General features: G+C 46.1%; 1 protein-coding gene across 1 annotated transcript; it reads right to left on the bottom strand.

The window, feature by feature from the left end:
- Window positions 1-365: 365 nt before the first annotated feature.
- LOC130107898 (serum amyloid P-component-like) lies at window positions 366-16205 on the bottom strand. Its single transcript, XM_056274694.1, has 5 exons — window positions 16044-16205; window positions 7624-7806; window positions 5542-5843; window positions 4484-4611; window positions 366-1959 (listed from the first exon to the last, which is right to left on the bottom strand). The coding sequence occupies exons 1-5, from the start codon at window positions 16159-16161 to the stop codon at window positions 1761-1763; spliced, it is 930 nt and encodes a 309-aa protein (XP_056130669.1). The 5' UTR covers window positions 16162-16205; the 3' UTR covers window positions 366-1760.
- Between the last annotated feature and the right edge of the window lie 3492 nt (window positions 16206-19697).

Below are 19697 nucleotides of genomic sequence, written 5' to 3'. Positions count from 1 at the left end.
TGATGTGTGAAAGTACACGTTTCTCGAAGCAATGGGTGTTAGTGCCACAGGGTGGTGGTGAGTCAGACACTTCACAGATGTATTTTGGGCACTGGGATGATGGTGGGGTTAAGGCACGTTGAGCGGCAGCAGCTTGCTGTACTTGCTGTACTGTTCTTTAAAAAAAGAAGAAGAAGAAGAAATGCAGCAGACGGAAGGGGTTGTGTGTGCACGGCGTGGCCTCATTCGAGACACTGCGGAGTGACCGTTAGGACGACATCCTGTTTCCTGGTTTTACCTTTTCGGCGGTTCCAGAGGGGCGGAGCTTCGTTCTCACACGCACGAGCTGAGACAATAACACACGCTCACACAAACACAGCCCCGCTCTAATCGTTGCACTGAATTTGTTTTTAATGGAATGTGAACATACATGCTGATCGATAATCAATTCATTTAGTTCTGTTCTCTGAGCTCAGCGTACAAGCTGCTGCTGTTCACATATTGCGTATTGCACACGACACGTCACCTTGCATATTGCACATTGCGTCCTACTTAAAACGTACAAGTTGCTTTGTATCTATGGAACTGATGATAAGGAATAGTGCCCGTAGAGTGTATGTGCTGTATATGCTATGTCATGTGTGTATACACAAACACACACACACACACACACACACACACACACACATATATGCATATGCATATCTTCTGCATAAATATGCATATATATGTATTATTTATATGCATATATATGTATATATACAATGTATATATACATATATTATACGTGTGTGTGCATATATATGTATGTATATGTATTTATATGCATATATTCTGCACATATATGTATATATATACAACATATATATATATACATATATTATACATATGTGTGTGTGTGTGTGCATATATATGCAGAGTATATGTGTAGATGCTGATCTCATCTATGATGTTGTTTAGTATTGTTAGTATTAATGTTAGGTTTAGTACTGTTCTGATCCCGAGGCGACTGACCTCTACTATCTATCTATCTATCCATCCATCCATCCATCCATCCATCTATCTATCTATCTATCTATCTATCTATCTATCTATCTATCTATCTATCTATCTATCTATCTATCTATCTATCTATCTATCTATCTATCTATCTATCTATCCATCCATCCATCCATCCATCTATCCGTCCATCTGTCCATCTATCTATCTATCTATCTATCTATCTATCTATCTATCTATCTATCTATCTATCTATCTATCTATCTATCTATCTATCTATCTATCTATCGATCTATCTGTCCATCTATCTATCTATCTATCTATCTATCTATCTGTGTTACTCTGCCCTGTTAATGTCTTGTTTTACCCTCCTTGCTGCTATCTACACCTGATTTTCCCTTCGGAGATGAATAAAGCTCAGCTCAGCTCCTCTCATCTCATCTTATCGTGTAGCTGTTTGCTGTAACTGTTCAGACTGACCCTCATGTGAGTTTCTCCTCGACAGCAAGTCTTCATGACCACACAGGTTTTGTGCGTTACAACTCACAACCGGAAAACCATCTCGTTTTGAACATGAAATAGAAACTAATGACTAACGCTTCTGTGCTAAAGTAGATATGTGTTGAGTCACTATTTCCATCAGTTTGTGTTTTTCATCCAACAAACTTTGTGTCTGCCAAACCGGTGGTTTCAACTGACTGCTAAAAATGCTACACAAAAAAAAAAAAAGATTCTCCAACTTTCTCTCCTTCTGTTTCTCTATGACGAATTGTTCTGTCTTCCTAAAGCCTTCCTCCCTCCCTGCACTTCTTCTCATCCTCGCAGAAAAACTTCCTCCTCCTCCTCCTCCTCTCCTCCAGTGGCCTGTCCCCCCTCCCCGCTGACTGCACCTCCAAGTTGTCGTAGACGTCCTCCAGCAGCACGTCTCTGTTGGGGGTGTAGCTGATCTGGAACCAGGTGAGGGCAGAGCCCTGGTAAGACCTGGAGACACACACACACACACACACACACACATACGTCCTGGTTATTAGGTGGGGTGTTTTATACGCTGAACTGGTCCCATATCACCCCGTCCTTGCATCCCTCCGTTGGCTGCCTGTAAAATTCAGAATAATCTAGAAGATCTGACTGATTACATTTAAAGCTGCATGAGCTTGCCCCCCGTTATATTTCTGATCTTCTCATTCCACTTCCTGGCCACTCCGATCCTCGAACCTCGGCCTTCTGTCCACCCCCCCCCACTCCAACTGCAGAACAACAGGTGACCGCACCTTCGCAGTTTTACCCCCAAGCCTCTGGAATAATCACCCCAGTCCATGAGATTCACTGAATCTTTGGACTTTTTATAGATCCCCCACCCCTGACTTCTGTTGTGTTTCGTTTTTAGCCCGGTCTGTAACTCCCGGATGCCAGGTTTTATATTGGTCTGTTACTCTCGGATGCCAGGTTTTACATTGGTCTGTTACTCCCGGATGCCATGTTTTATATTGGTCTGTTACTCCCGGATGCCAGGTTTTACATTGGTCTGTTACTCCCGGATGCCAGGTTTTATATTGGTCTGTAACTCCCGGATGCCAGGTTTTACATTGGTCTGTTACTCCCGGATGCCAGGTTTTATATTGGTCTGTAACTCCCGGATGCCATGTTTTATATTGGTCTGTTATTCCCGATGCCAGGTTTTATATTGGTCTGTTATTCCCGGATGCCATGTTTTATATTGGTCTGTTATTCCAGATGCCATGTTTTATATTGGTCTGTTATTCCCGGATGCCAGGTTTTATATTGGTCTGTTACTCCCGGATGCCATGTTTTATATTGGTCTGTTATTCCAGATGCCATGTTTTTATATTGGTCTGTTATTCCGGATGCCATGTTTTATATTGGTCTGTTATTCCAGATGACATGTTTTATATTGGTCTGTTACACCCGGATGCCATGTTTTATATTGGTCTGTTATTCCAGATGCCATGTTTTTATATTGGTCTGTTATTCCAGACGCCAGGTTTTATATTGGTCTGTTATTCCCGGATGCCAGGTTTTATATTGGTCTGTTACTCCCGGATGCCATGTTTTATATTGGTCTGTTATTCCAGATGCCATGTTTTTATATTGGTCTGTTATTCCGGATGCCATGTTTTATATTGGTCTGTTATTCCAGATGACATGTTTTATATTGGTCTGTTACACCCGGATGCCATGTTTTATATTGGTCTGTTATTCCAGATGCCATGTTTTTATATTGGTCTGTTATTCCAGACGCCAGGTTTTATATTGGTCTGTTATTCCGGATGCCAGGTTTTATATTGGTCTGTTATTCCGGATGCCATGTTTTATATTGGTCTGTTATTCCGGATGCCATGTTTTATATTGGTCTGTTACACCCGGATGCCATGTTTTATATTGGTCTGTTACTCCCGATGCCAGGTTTTATATTGGTCTGTTACTCCCGGATGCCATGTTTTATATTGGTCTGTTACTCCCGATGCCAGGTTTTATATTGGTCTGTTACTCCCGGATGCCATGTTTTATATTGGTCTGTTATTCCAGATGCCAGGTTTTATATTGGTCTGTTATTCCGGATGCCAGGTTTTATAATGGTCTGTTACACCCGGATGCCATGTTTTAGATTGGTCTGTTATTCCAGATGCCATGTTTTTATATTGGTCTGTTATTCTGGACGCCAGGTTTTATATTGGTCTGTTATTCTGGATGCCAGGTTTTGTATTGGTCTGTTATTCCGGATGCCATGTTTTATACTGGTCTGTTACTCCCGGATGCCATGTTTTATATTGGTCTGTTATTCCAGAGACCATGTTTTTATATTGGTCTGTTATTCCCGGATGCCATGTTTTATATTGGTCTGTTATTCCAGATGCCATGTTTTATATTGGTCTGTTACTCCCGGATGCCAGGTTTTATATTGGTCTGTTATTCCAAATGCCATGTTTTATATTGGTCTGTTACTCCCGGATGCCATGTTTTATACTGGTCTGTTATTCCGGATGCCATGTTTTATATTGGTCTGTTATTCCGGATGCCATGTTTTATATTTGTCTGTTATTCCGGATGCCATGTTTTATATTGGTCTGTTATTCCGGATGCCATGTTTTATATTCATCCCGTTTATTTGAACCAATATTTCATGGCTGCCGACAGGCGCTCACAGACTGAAACCACATTTATTTCATCATTTTTTGCATTATACAACAATTATATTTATCATGTTTAAGCAGATTTCATCTCTGATGTTTGAGGGGGCGGCGCCCCAGCGCCCTCTACTGGCCAGCCGCCACTGCTGAGGATGATGATTTAAGGATAACGCGCAGTTAAAGCTGTGTCCAGCAGGGGGCCCATGTCCAAAATCTCCAACATGAAGCTGATGAATACAATGTGTGTGTGTGTGTGTGTGTGTGTGTGTGTGCGCGCACACACACACCACACACACACACACACACACACACACACACACACACACACACACACACACACACACACAGGGTCCTACCGGTAGAAGCCGTGGCGCATGTAGTTCCTTATGTCTCCATAAGGTAGAGGATAGTCCCACACCTGGACGTCGGTCAGCTGACCCTCAAACTGTGAAATGTCCACCACAGGGGGACCTGTCCACACATACTACACACACACACACACACACACACACACACACACACACACACACGCACACACGCACAAAGAGACAGAGCCACAAAAATGTAAAAGATCCACAAAAACACAGAGAAAGAGACAAACCCAGATTACGTTTAAAATCCTCCAGTTTTCCTCCTCTCACCCCCTCCTCTCCTCCTCTCACCCCCTCCTCTCCTCCTCTCACCCCATCCTCTCACCCCCTCCTCTCCTCCTCTCACCCCCTCCTCTCCTCCTCTCACCCCCTCCTCTCCTCCTCTCACCCCCTCCTCTCCTCCTCTCACCCCATCCTCTCCTCCCCTCCTCTCCTCCTCTCACCCCATCCTCTCACCCCCTCCTCTCCTCCTCTCACCCCCTCCTCTCCTCCTCCGCTCTCTTTTCCCCTCCTGTCTTTCCCCCTCCTCTCTCTTTCCTCACCTCACCTCTCAACATTTCTCTTCTCGCCGCCTTTCCTTCCTCTCTCCCCTCTCCTGTCCTCCCTTCCCGCTGCTGCCCTCCTCTCTCCTCGTTCCCCAGTGTTTCCCCTCCAGCCATGCAGGCCTGCTGCTGCACCACCAGTCCTAAAACATCCACCACCGGGGCAACAACATGACCACGCTGTGTGAGGCTGGCTGAGATGTCTCCAGACAGGTGAAACCTCTCTACATTTTCGTGAAAAACAATAAAATGGGGATGGGGGGGGGGGGTTTGACCAAGCCGGAGGCAACCCGGGGATTCGATCCGGCGATCTCCGTGTTGCCAGGCGACGGAATGGGCCGCTGTGCTACCCAGACGCTGATTTTCCGCCCTTTATCTGACGGAAGCAGACTGCTCCAATCTGCCATCCTACATGCATGCAGTACCTGCTGAGGGGTTTGGGGTTCATACCACCGGACCTGAAAAACATGCCAGGGGAAACGCTGCAGCCGCTCTCCTCACCTTCACCGGCAGCCTCTTTCTGATGCTTATGTATCTGCCGTTAAATATCTGGGCGACCCCCTTCACGCTGTCCACGATGACACACACGCTGGTCCAAAAGTCGGGGTCAACGGTGGACCAGAAGCGCCTGAGGGACCTGAAGGTGACGGTTGAGTAGTAGTACCCCTCTCCCAGGGTCAGCTGGTACTCGGTAGCGGAGGTGACTGAAAGGGCCAGCCTGGAGGAGCCGCTGTACGGACTGAGGGTGAAGATGTGTTGGTTGTACTGTTCCTCGGTGATGTAACGCAGACACATAGAGACTCCTGTAGGGGTCAGAGGTCACAGAGGAAGTAACAGATTAGCTCTGCTCTGTTGGATCCTTCTGTTCTGGTTGCAACAGCACAACACGAATTCGAACACACGTTTGAATGTGAAGTCGGGACCAAATCTGAAGTTGTAACTAGCTAGTTCAACTTCAGGGGTGTTTCTTTGTTTAGTTTTACAGTTGGCACCCAGGGGTGATTTGTGGCCTATGTCGAGGTGCCCCGTGGGGCTTTGCCATAGGTCCCAGCAGTGTTTCGACAGCTCGCCTCCTCGAAAACACAGGCGCATATCGATGACACTTTAGTTTCTGAGTTGTGTTGTTTGACGTCAGTAAAAATGGTGGAAAGAGGGGAGAATGTGACCAGTTGATGGTAACAACATACTACTTCAACAATCTCTCATTCTGTATTTCAGTTTGATCACTTATTCAGTGCAACAAGCAAGCTTCCTGATATTTTTGCGACGACTAATGTCGATAGTGAGTAAACTGGCTAACGTGTGCTCAGTAACGCTGACAATTCAGTAAATTAAACATGAAGAAGAACATACACCCGATGCACGTTCACTGCGCTTCGTGCTGCTGCTGAAGTAAAAAGCAGCCGTTCAATATTTGCTTTTAATTCCCACAGGAAAAACAGGTTTATGTTCCATTAAACTCTGTCACGCGAGGCAACAACTCATCCCCAACCCGGAGGGAGCAGTCCACCATGTTCCGGTAGAGAACCATGGTGCTGACTCTCATCCCGGCCGTTTCTCACTCAGCTGCAAACCGCCCTAGTGGGAGCTGGAGGTCACATTCTGATGAAGCCAACAAAACCACATCATCTGCGAAGAGCAGAGATGCAGCTCTGAGGTTCCCAAAACGGACACACTCCTCACCTTGGCTGCACCTTGAGATCCTGTCCATCAATATCAGAAACAGAATTGGAGACAAGGGGCAACCCTGGCGGAGTCCCACACCCACCGAAGACGTGTTTGACTTTATGCCGAGAATGCGGACACAGCTCTCACTTTGGTTATACAAGGACCGGATGGCTTGTAGCAACTGCCCGGGTACCCCATACTCCCGCGGTACCCCCCACAGGGTGCCCCGGGGTACACGGTCGTAAGCCTTCTCCAAGTCCATTGATATCAGGTTGCCCCATAGTTCCAAACAAGGCACTTGATCATCAGCCAGGTCGTATGTGCAACTTCCAGTGTTTGACATCTGAGTTGCCGACATGTCGAGGGCTCGCCCATCGTTCCAATCGTTCCACCAACTTCATGGGGTATGTGTACATTTTAAGTTACTATAAGTCAAGTATATTTGTATGGCTCAAATTCACAAGGTAGTCCCAGAGGGCTTTACAATCAGTACAATATACAACAGTTGGAACCCATTTGTGTGGTGCAACTGCTTTAAACTAAGTTATAGTGTAACTCCAAAATAGCCTCTTTTTTATTAACCCTGATGAGATGAACCGGACACGTTGCTCAGAGGGAAGAGGCACCAGTAACCAGAACCACATTCTACGTCCACAGTGTTAGGGAGTCCTGAACCACACACAAAACGCCTTCCTCTTCACACGCGCACACACGCCTTCAGTGTGTCTTGTCAATATGTGTTTTTTTTAATCATTTTTGAATCGTCAGTTATCCCACGACCCCAATTGGGATAAGCAGTTTGGATAATGGAGATGGATGGATGACTTGTCAGTTATTCGTTTCTCTGAACAGTAGGGGGCAGCATTCAGTTAGAAAGGTCACGCTGCACCTTTAATGCTGCCGAGCAACTCTCACCTCTAGTGGGGGTCGGTGTGCTCCAGGGGTAAGAGGAGGTTGAATAAGAAGGGGAGGGGTAGGGGTGGGTTGAATAAGAAGGGGAGGGGGAGGGAGAGAAGGAGGGAGAGTAGAGAACGATTCCACTTTGCTGAGTCAGAGTGAACATCTTTCCACGCAGGTTCAATCCTTTATGTACCGGTGCTGGAGAGAGAGAGAGAGAGAGAGAGGAGGGAGAGAGAATGAGAATGGAAGTAAAGTAGGTTTTTATTTGTCCCCAGAGGGGCAATTGTTGTGTAGCAGCAGCAACATTCAAACACACAAACACTCCACAGAAAACATAAGGCAAATAAATACAACATGTACTGAGTATTTTATTAATGGTATTTTATGGAAGTGATATTTTATTAATATACTACTACTACTACTACTTTCGGCTGCTCCCGTTAGGGGGCGCCACAGCGGATCATCCGTTTCCATTTCTTCCTGTCTTCTGCGTCTTCCTCTGTCACACCAGCCACCTGCATGTCCTCCCTCACCACATCCATAAACCTCCTCTTTGGCCTTCCTCTTCTCCTCTTCCCTGGCAGCTCCATATTCAGCATCCTTCTCCCAGTATACCCAGCATCTCTCCTCCACACATGTCCACACCATCTCCATCTTGCCTCTCTTGCTTTGATTTTATTAATATAATGACTGTTAAAAAAATCTTCATGTGTTGTTTCCCTATGCCGAACTAAAACACTGAGAAACGCAGTAAAACACAGAAACTACACAGGAGCGTCAACAGGAGACACGTTAAAGGTCAGCCAGTCATAACCAGACTCCCATCAGCTTCCGGTTTCCTGTTGTCCTCTTTAAACTGACGTCAGACGCAGGGAGGCCGTGTGGGAGGAGAAATGGGCGGGGCTTCAAACCAGGATCTGTTTGACTTCCGTCTGAATCCAGGCCGGGGAAAGACGAAGTGCTCGGTTGGAGGACCAGTGAGTGCAGCGTAATTCAGGGATCTATTCGGGAATGGCCATGCAGTGCTTTGTATGAGACGTAAAATAATTTTAAACACAAGATGTAGAATTCAGTGGAAGCCTGTGAAGAGAAACTCGACCCAGGACGGCAGCATGACTAACGCACATCCTGATAGACCTCTGTAAGCGGTTATTTTGTTGCCCGGGGCGGGATTCGATCCGGGGTGTACTGCACCACAAGGCGACATCCCTAACCGCTCCGCTAAAGGGTCAGACCCGTTAGTTAGGTGCTAACGTGTCTTATTACTAGTTTACAGTCGTCACCCTCCCCGGAAGCGCGCCCTCGCGCTTTGTTATTCCCGCGCTTCGAAGAGACTTCTGAGGATCTGCGCACTTCCGGATCCCACTGCCGATCCCACCCCCGTTAGCTAGGGACTAATGTGTCTTATTAGTAGTTTACACCTCTAATGCGTGGATAGTTAACTTCCTCTGCGCCCTGTGATGGCCTGGCGGCCTGTCCTGGGTGTCTCCCCGCCTGCCGCCCAATGGCTGCTGGGATAGGCTCCAGCATCCCCGCGACCCTGAGAGCAGGATAAGCGGTTAAGATAATGGATGGATGTCCTCGAAAGACAGGGTACGTCCGATTTTAATGGTTCTCAGCGGAAAGGAAGAAATGGAACTTATTCGTGTAAGCGGTTACTTTCTTGCCCGGTGCGGGATTCGATACGAGGTGTACTGCACCACAAGGCGACATCTCTAACCGCTCGGCTAAAGGGTCAGACCCGTTAGCTAGGGACTAACGTGTCTCATTAGTAGTTCTAAGATGGTAGCCTTGTTTGAAAAAAAACAGCTGTAAAAATTGAGTAGGCCTAGGAATGACTGAAGCTCCTTTTTGTTCCGGGGTGAAGGCGCCTTCTGAATAGCCTCAACTTTCTCCATGGTCGGCCGCACGCCATCCTTGTCCACACGGAAAACTAAAAATTAAGCTTGGTCAGCAGCAAACGCACTCTTCTCCTTCTGTATCCACAATCCTGCTTCTGCGAATCGCTCCAGCACTTCACAAAGACGGTCATTGTGCTGGGCAACAGTCTTTCCCGCTATTAAGACATCATCCAGGTACGGTTGCACGCCTGGTATACCGGCGAGGAGTGTATCCATGAAACGCTGAAATATGGACACAGCTGTCGATACTCCAAACTGCAGGCGGCGGGCCCGAAACAGCCCGCGATGGGTGTTTATAGTGAGAGGCTCTGCAGCCTCGTCGTCCAGCACCAGCTGCTGGTAAGCTTGTTTGAGGTCCAATGTACTGAAAAGCACCCCCCCCCTGCCAGTCTGGAAAACATTTCCGCCACCGTAGGAATGGGGTATACATCAGGTTTCACAACTGTATTCACAGTGCAGCGATAGTCACCGCAAATTCTTAAACTGCCATCCTTTTTAACTACTGGTACGATGGGTGTGGCCCACCTTGAGTGTCTCGCGGGTTCGAAAATACCCTGAGCTACTAGCTTGCCAAGCTCCTTGTCTAGCTTTGGCCGAAGGGCAAAGGCCACCGAACGTGCTTTAAAAAACTTGGGTGATGCTGTCGTGTCAATATCAATAGCAATTGGAGGGGTTCGTGAAGCCCCGAGGTCCTGGAAGACTTCTGCATATTCCGTTAAGATGGACTCCACGGATTGTAAGCATACTCGGCGCACCCCCATTACAGAAATGCCCAGTGCCTCAAACCAGTCCCTGCCCAGTAGACTTGCCCCCTGACCTCGAACAATAATCAGTGGCAAGGTCTTGTGATTGCCTTGATACTGCACATCCACAAAAATCTTCCCATTAACTTGTAGTTCTGCTTGTGACCATTGTCTAAGCGCACTACTGTCCTTGAGCAGTAAAGGCGGCTGGTCAGGCCACAAGGTGTTGTAACTGCCCTCACTGATCAAGGAGCATGCGGCTCCAGAGTCCACCTCCATTACATGTGTCTTGTTATTCAGGATCACAGTGGCTTGATATGGCTTTTTTACATGAGCATACAGCTGCCTGCCCATGGTGTAAATGTCACATTCCTCTTCTTGTTGCCTAACAGTGTGTGTGTGTTGTTCGGCTTGAGGAACTGTGTCAGAAGAATCCGCTGATGCGACATCCCTGCTCTTTTTAAAACAAACACGAGAAATGTGCCCCCTTTTTTTTGCAATAGTGGCGTACAGCAGAGGTAAATTTGCAATGTTGTTGGTTGTGTGTGCCTCCACAACGAAAACATGGCTTTGCACCACCTTCTGCTACTGTTTGTTTCACTTTCAAAACGGTTTGACTTTGTGCAGTCTGATGAACTTCTGCTGGCTGTGGTGGTCCCAGCTGGTTTGGTTGTAGTATTCGCGCATTTAACGTGGCTCTTTCCGCTGCAAGAGGCTTTCTCCTCTGCTGCTTTGAATGCGAGTTCCTTTTCAGCCAGCAGGCGGCGCTGCAGCGCTTCATCTAGCACCCCACAGACCCAAAAGCGCAATGCACTGAGAGTTTACGGAGTTCAGCGGTGTAGCTGGAGATTCCTTGGCCTTGCTTTGGTTTGCAATTGTGAAACTGAAAACACGGAACGATTTGTGATGGAGGAGGGCTATAGTGGTGCTTCAAGGCCGCTACTAAGTTTTCATAGGTGACGGCCGGAGCCTTCATCAAACTCTCCTATGCGACCCAGCGTGGTCATGGTGATCTCGTTAGGCTACTCACAGATTCCTCAAAGCTGTAGTAGAATATCGGAGGTTGCTGATTTCCATCAATCAGCTGTTCAGAACTGTTGGAGTTCGGATCTGCTTCGTCGCCAGTGCAGGATTCGACTTAGAGACGAGAGAGACATTGGTTGTAAACGAACTCTTTACTTAGAACTTAGCAAAGTCAGGATACTCAGCCATCAGGCTACATCTGCGTTCCCTCTAGTTCAGCTCATACTTAACATCACTTCCTAGTCTCGCCTCGCGAGAGCCCCCCATCAAAGACTAACCGGGGAGCATGCGCATTAACATAAGTCCCAATACGTTACAGAGCCTTTGACCAGTTTTCTGGTCTGATAACAAGAGCTTTGCTTTGTCTGCATTTTAGAGTCATTCTTCAATTTGGGGCACTTCTGATTTTTGAAATTTTGAAAAAATAAAGAATAAATTTCTTAAAAAAATTTTTTTTTTCAAAAGCTCTGTTAAGTGGTGTGGAACAAATATCGTAGCATAGCTTGGACCGTCCTCCAAAACAAGTTTGATATTGTGATGCTTTTTTCAAAGTTGTAACAGCAGAATGTGATGTAACGACAGGTGATGGTCATGACACGTGATGTAATAACACGTGATGCTAATGACACGTGATGGTCATGACACGTGATGTAATGACACGTGATGCTAATGACACGTGATGGTCGTGACAATTTTCAGTTTGGAGGAAAAGGTGGCTAAGTCTTACACTTGCTAAGCTAACTTGTTAGCTAGCGTACAATGAATATACGTGGATAAAGGGAAATTTCTTATTTCTGAACTAAAATACTCAGTTAGTCACTTGTCCGGTAATAAACATGCTCTCGGATCAGGACATGTAAATCTTAACGTTACATTTGTGGACAGAAGTCACGCTTCTGCCACGACCGCTCATGTGGCACTTCTCGTTTCCATGGCAACCACGTTGTTGTTGTTTGAACAAACGCTGCTCTAAAATGTTGGGTGTGATGGTGATGACAGATGTAACAGCGCTATTTAACTATAAAAATGTGCAGATTGCCCCTATATAAACCATATGAATTTGAAATATGTCTTTTGAAATTATTATGAGAAAATGCAAAGTCAAGCTTTGATGAATTTAACCTTTTCTTATTGCATTATTATAGAGGGGAAGTTAAAAGTCTGGGTTGGGGACAAGCCCAGAACAGTGAAATTCTGTCACGTCTGAATTTTCAGCACACTGAAAAAAGTAGTAAAATGTCATCACTTACACGCAAATCTTTTTTTTTCATAGCTAACACAACATAACTAACAAATACAATAACTATTTTTTTAAAAATGTGTTTTTCTTGAAAATCTACCCTAGGGACAGAAAAACTCCCTTAATTGAAGAGTCACTCAATAATGGCATGACTCCATTTCTTATGTATGCAGATGACCTTGTCCTCCTTAGTCCCTGTAGCGCTGCGTGACAGAAACCAGTTATCATTTAACCTAATGTATCCTTTAACCTAATGTATCCTTATACTAATGTATCCTTTAACCTAATGTATCCTTATACTAATGTATCCTTTGACCTAATGTATCCTTATACTAATGTATCCTTTAACCTAATGTATCCTTATACTAATGTATCCTTTGACCTAATGTATCCTTATACTAATGTATCCTTATACTAATGTATCCTTTAACCTAATGTATCCTTTAACCTAATGTATCCTTTGACCTAATGTATCCTTATACTAATGTATCCTTTAACCTAATGCATCCTTATACTAATGTATCCTTTAACCTAATGTATCCTTATACTAATGTATCCTTTGACCTAATGTATCCTTATACTAATGTATCCTTATACTAATGTATCCTTTAACCTAATGTATCCTTAACCTAATGTATCCTTTAACCTAATGTATCCTTATACTAATGTATCCTTTAACCTAATGCACCCAGCCACCACGCCTCTATCTAGTCTTTCGTACTCCACGGATCCTCAGCACAAACATCTTTTGTTACTGACCTGTCCTTGACGCACCCAGATAATACACCATCCTACGTCGCTCAAACCGACACTAACCAGCCTGCTCTGGGTAGCGGACAGCTACAAGCATCCTGCTTATCGGCTAGCTGCCTGCAACCTCCTCTATAAAGCATACACATTCCAACCCCTCATCATCAGACCTTGCAGATTGCCTAGCTATTCTGTGCCTGATCCTTTCTGCAGAAAGCTCATTAAATTTCTATTTAATCTATTACACTTGCAAGACTCCTTATTTTCAGATTTCCAGCAGCTCCTTGATATATGTTGTGTGTACGGTGTGGAGCACGAAATCAAATACAATGCTAGTAAGAGTGTTGTCATGGTCTGCAGAACCAAAGAGGTCAATCATCTAAAAATTTCTTGATTTTAAATTGTCAGATAATAGTCTTGGGGTGTGTAATAAGGTGAAATATCCTGGACATTATATTACTGAACAAATGTCTCTGTTCAGAGCATATTGTACACCACTTTATACTGCCCCCCTGTGGTCAAACTGCATATTGTACACTACTTTATACTGCTCCCCTGTGGTCAAACTATATATTGTACACCACTTTATACTGCACACCTGTAGTCAAACTACATATTGTACAACACTTTATACTGCTCCCCTGTGGTCAAACTACATATTGTACACCACTTTATACTGCTCCCCTGTGGTCAAACTACATATTATACACCACTTTATACTACTCCCCTGTGGTCAAACTACATATTATACACCACTTTATACTGCTCCCCTGTGGTCAAACTACATATTATACACCACTTTATACTGCTCCCCTGTGGTCAAACTACACATTATACACCACTTTATACTGCTCCCCTGTGGTCAAACTACATATTGTACACCACTTTATACTGCACACCTGTGGTCAAACTACATATTGTACACCACTTTATCCTGCACACCTGTAGTCAAACTACATATTGTACTCCACTTTATACTGCACACCTGTGGTCAAACTACATATTGTACACCACTTTATACTGCTCCCCTGTGGTCAAACTACATATTGTACTCCACTTTATACTGCTCCCCTGTGGTCAAACTACATATTGTACACCACTTTATACTGCTCCCCTGTAGTCAAACTACATATTGTACTCCACTTTATACTGCTCCCCTGTGGTCAAACTACATATTGTACTCCACTTTATACGGCTCCCCTGTGGTCAAACTATATATTGTACACCACTTTATACTGCCCCCCTGTGGTCAAACTACATATTGTACACCACTTATACTGCACACCTGTGGTAAACTACATATTGTACTCCACTTTATACAGCTCCCCTGTGGTCAAACTATATATTGTACACGACTTTATACTGCCCCCCTGTGGTCAAACTACATGTTGTACACCACTTATACTGCACACCTGTTGTCAAACTACATATTGTACTCCACTTTATACTGCACACCTGTGGTCAAACTACATATTGTACACCACTTTATACTGCTCCCCTGTGGTCAAACTACATATTGTACACCACTTTATACTGCCCCCCTGTGGTCAAACTACATACTGTACACCACTCTATACTGCTCCCCTGTGGTCAAACTACATATTGTACTCCACTTTATACAGCTCCCCTGTGGTCAAACTATATATTGTACACCACTTTATACTGCTCCCCTGTGGTCAAACTACATATTGTACTCCACTTTATACTGCTCCCTTGTGGTCAAACTACATATTGTACACCACTTTATACTGCTCCCCTGTAGTCAAACTACATATTGTACTCCACTTTATACTGCCCCCCTGTGGTCAAACTACATATTGTACACCACTTATACTGCACACCTGTGGTAAACTACATATTGTACTCCACTTTATACAGCTCCCCTGTGGTCAAACTATATATTGTACACGACTTTATACTGCCCCCCTGTGGTCAAACTACATGTTGTACACCACTCTATACTGCTCCCCTGTGGTCAAACTACATATTGTACACCACTTATACTGCACACCTGTTGTCAAACTACATATTGTACACAACTTATACTGCACACCTGTTGTCAAACTACATATTGTACACCACTTATACTGCACACCTGTGGTCACACTACATATTGTACACCACTTTATACTGCACACCTGTGGTAAACTACATATTGTACACCACTTTATACTGCACACCTGTAGTAAACTACATATTGTACACCACTTTATACTGCTCCCCTGTGGTCAAACTACATATTGTACTCCACTTTATACTGCTCCCCTGTGGTCACACTACATATTGTACACCACTTTATACTGCCCCCCTGTGGTCAAACTACATATTGTACACCACTTTATACTGCACACCTGTGGTCAAACTACAAAAAAGCAAGCTCACAGAGGCTTCGAGTAGTTTATAATGATGCTATGAGAACATGACTAAAAAGACCTAGATGGGGTAGTGCTAGTGGGATGTTAGTGGCTGCAGGAGTCACTACCTTTCAGGCTCTTCTCAGACATCTCATGTATAAATGTATCTGCCGGCTTAATGACTCTGATAATGTAATCATCAGCGCCACGCGCCACCAATCCCGGCAGTGGGACCACTGGTGTAGCTGCCTTCTTATAAGACCCTGATTTGTTCCGTTTAGGTTAATTTGTTGTGTTTACTCTGTGTGTTGTCTGGGGGTTTGTCTTTTTCCCCCTATTTGTCTTTGTCTGTTACGGACCCCGAGTCTGCAGCAGGGTTGTGGACCGAGCCGAGTCCTGCGCCATGCTGGCGTGTGCGTCCTACCTGTGGTCCATGGCCAGGCTGTGGAGTCAGCGTCAGCTGCGATCGCCCCCGTGGTCAGCACCACTCCGGCCAGTACCAACGCCGGCAGCACAGTCACACCGCCCTTCGTTTTGGACATCGCTTACCGAAGGTCTGTCTGTCTGTCTGTCTGTCTGTCTGATTGATTGATTGATTGACAGAGGAGTCTGGTCGTCCTGTTTCCCGACGCGCTCGTCCTCGTGAGCCAACTTTCGGTTCCTTGAGGCGCAGCCTGCACACTCCCCTTAAGTTTCGTTTCTGTCGTCACACGTGGTCTCTTCCTCTTGGATCCCTCCCCCCATCCCCCCCCCCGCACCCTAAACACACACACACACACACACACACACACACACACACACACACACAGTAAACAAGCTGAGTCAGTCTTTCTTCTGTAAGACCAAAGAAGCCAACGAGACATTTTGAAGTAAGGATGGGGAACAAGTCTTTCCACGGTTCCTCTGTTGCCCTCCTCGAGGTCTCCTCATATGTTTTCTCTCCTCCCTGTTAAAGTTTTTTTTAGGGAGAAGCCCACCGTGTGATAACGGGCAAATAAAATGGACTTGACTTGTCACTCCATAGTGAAAACCGTGATGGGCGTTGTCTGTCTGCTCGCCTCCTTTATTGTTTTGTGTTTGTTTGTTTCCCCCCTTTCCCCCCCCCCCAATTGCACTTGGCCAGTTACCCCACTCTTCCCCACTCTTCCCCACTCGGGAACCCCCGTGTTCCCTCCGGCTTGGTCGGGCGTCCCTACACACACAGCTGGCCGTGTCTGCGGGTGGGAAACCGGACGTGGGTATGCGTCCTGGTCGCTGCACTAGCGCCCCCTCTGGTCGGTTAGGGCGCCTGTTCAGGGGGGGAGGGGGAACTGGGGGGAATAGCGTGATCCTCTCACGCGCTACGTCCCCCTGGTGAAACTCCTCACTGTCAGGTGAAAAGAAGCAGCTGGTGACTCCACATGTATGGGAGGAGGCACGTGGTGGTCTGCAGCCCTCCCCGGACCAGCAGAGGGGGTGGAGCAGAGACCGGGACCGTTCGAAAGGGTGGGGTAATTGGCGAAGTGCAATTTGGGAGAAAAAAAGGGGGGGGGGTCTTGTACGGCCTCAAGTAATCCTCATGAAGCTACCGTAGTTAAGAGAATTGCGCACTTCAGCCTGTTCTCCTCCTCCTCGCTGCCTTCCTCATTACGTTAGAGTCCCAGGGGTGGGCAGTCTTATCCAGAGGGGGCCGGTGTGGGTGAGGGTTTTAGTTCCAGCCAAGCAGTTACACACCTGTGTCTCCCAATCAAGTTCCTCATCAGAGACTCTACTGCTTGATGAGTGTATGGGATCAGGTGTGTAACTGCTTGGTTGGAACAGAAACCTTCCCCCACACCGGCCCTGTCTGGATAGACTGCCCACCCAGTGGCGCCCCCAAGGGGGGGCCAGGGGGGCCACGGCCACCCTGATACTATCCCTGCCCCCCCCCCCAGCCACCAGTCGCATATGCAGAATATGCTTCTATCTGATATCTTACATTAGGTGCTGTTCATGTAAATCAATAATGTATATTTTTCTTAACTCTCATATTGACAGTTTTCCACTAGCCTATAGTACAGTACACTACAACAGCAGCATAGAATTCCCCAAATTCAGTCATGGCTTTTGGTTTTGGTGTGCCACCCCAAGATTTTCAGTGGCCCCATTTGGCCACCCCTATGAAAAATTTCTGGGGGCGCCATTGTGCCCACCCCTGGGACTTTAACGCGGGGGCGCCCCCCCCAACCCTAGGGGTTAAGGTGAGGTGCCTGACGTGCGTCACATACGATTTTGTGTGCATTGCTTTTCGTACGTCTTACTACGACCAGGGACTGAGAACAGCCCGCACCACGAGGGGACGTCGCTAACCGCTCGACTAAAGGGGGGCCGACCCCTCCTCCCCCCCAGACGATCGGCCAGTGGGTCTTTCTGTAGGTTACAGTTACAACAATACAAACGAGAAAGCTGTTCAAAAATGAACGCTAGCTTCAAAATCCAACTGTTTCACATTAAAGAGGCCATACCTTGCTTTTGGGGTTGTTCCCGTTCCTTTAGCGTGTCATGCAGCTGGGAGGTGCATGTAAAACGTCTGCAGCGTTACGAAGCCCCAAGTCCACGCCAAAGGGAGTTACTCTCTCCGACAGGAAACCCCGCCCGAAATGCCCCGTTTGTAGCAAGAGTAGCTGACTGCAGACAAAATGGCGGACCTCCGCAAGAGGCACCTCCGCAGTTGACAGGACCATCACGTGACCTCCGCAGTTGACAGGAGCATGCGCAAGAGCAATAGCGATATGTTAGCTAGCTAGCAACAATAGCGATTGCTAGCTAACGCATTGATAGACAACATTGAATAAAACCTTAGAAAAGACAGCTAACCGTTTAAAGTATCTTATTACCGCTGTCGCAGTATTTCCCACTTCTTCTTTCCGTTTTATGGCGGATTGCAATCTTAAAAACAACACGAAGAAGACCAACGTCCGGTTTTCTGTCAACCGCGGACGTCACGTGATGGTCCTGCCAGCCGCGGAGATGCCTCTTGCGGAGGTCCGCCATCTTGTATGCAGCCAGATGCGTCTCGTTTGTAATCCCGCGTTTGTTTCCGTTGCTTATTACGTCACTACGTAACACATTTTCATAACGCCTGCCCAGCGGCTACTTTGGCCCGCCCTCAAACAAAGTTGGGTATAGGAGGCGGGAAGGTTAGTGCGTATCGCACTGCCCATGGACTTCCAAAAGAAGACGAAATAAATAATCAGCGTTTAAATTCATTTTTAACACTGTAAACTAGTAATAAGACACGTTAGCCCCTAGCTAACAGATCTGACCCTTTAGCCGAGCGGTTAGCGATGTCGCCTTGTGGCGCAGTACACCCCGTATCGAATCCCGCACCGGGCAAGAACATAACCAGTTACAACAATATTCTTCAACAGTAAAACCCCAACATTTTATTGTGTCCCCTTCATTTGACCAAGGACTGCTTCCTGAATCAGGCACAGTTTAATGCTGGATTTTCCATTTGTTTACCTCTCCTAACGAAGAAGGCACCAGACAACATTGGATAAAGTTTCTTTTTTGGGGCCAACAACAGTCATATGGCGATGTGTTTGTTTGTTCACGCCACCTAACAGACGACTCTTTCCTCAGCAGACAGGGGCGATGCTAGGGTCTGTTGGGGCCCTGGGCAAACATTCTCAGCAGGGGCCCCCAACCAGCGTTCATCGCCATTATGTTATAAATAATCTGACACCAGCAAAAAATATACAAAATATAAACTTTTTTGATTCCAAATGTGCACATAATGCAACTTTCAAAATATAAAGAACAATAAAAACCAGAGCGTTGTCACACTATAAACATATAAATTATAAGGCTAGCTTAAATGCTGCCACTCACGACAAAAGAGCGCAGGCAGTGCACGTGCAACGCGAATGACATGGGGCCCCTACAAGGGAGGTTTCCTATTGTGATGTCATGTCATTGCAAATACATGGGGGCCCTACAAGGGAGGTTTCCTATTGTGATGTCATGTCATTGCAAATCGTCCATTGGTTGTTTAAGGCGGAGGGGGGGTTGCGGTCACCTCTTTTGGAGTAACTTCTGTCATCCGTCGGGGGCCCCC

Source organism: Lampris incognitus, chromosome 2, assembly GCF_029633865.1.
Source record: "Lampris incognitus isolate fLamInc1 chromosome 2, fLamInc1.hap2, whole genome shotgun sequence".
Classification (NCBI taxonomy): domain Eukaryota; kingdom Metazoa; phylum Chordata; class Actinopteri; order Lampriformes; family Lampridae; genus Lampris; species Lampris incognitus.
Note: the sequence above shows the minus strand (reverse complement) of the source record. Positions and strands in the feature narration are given on the sequence as shown.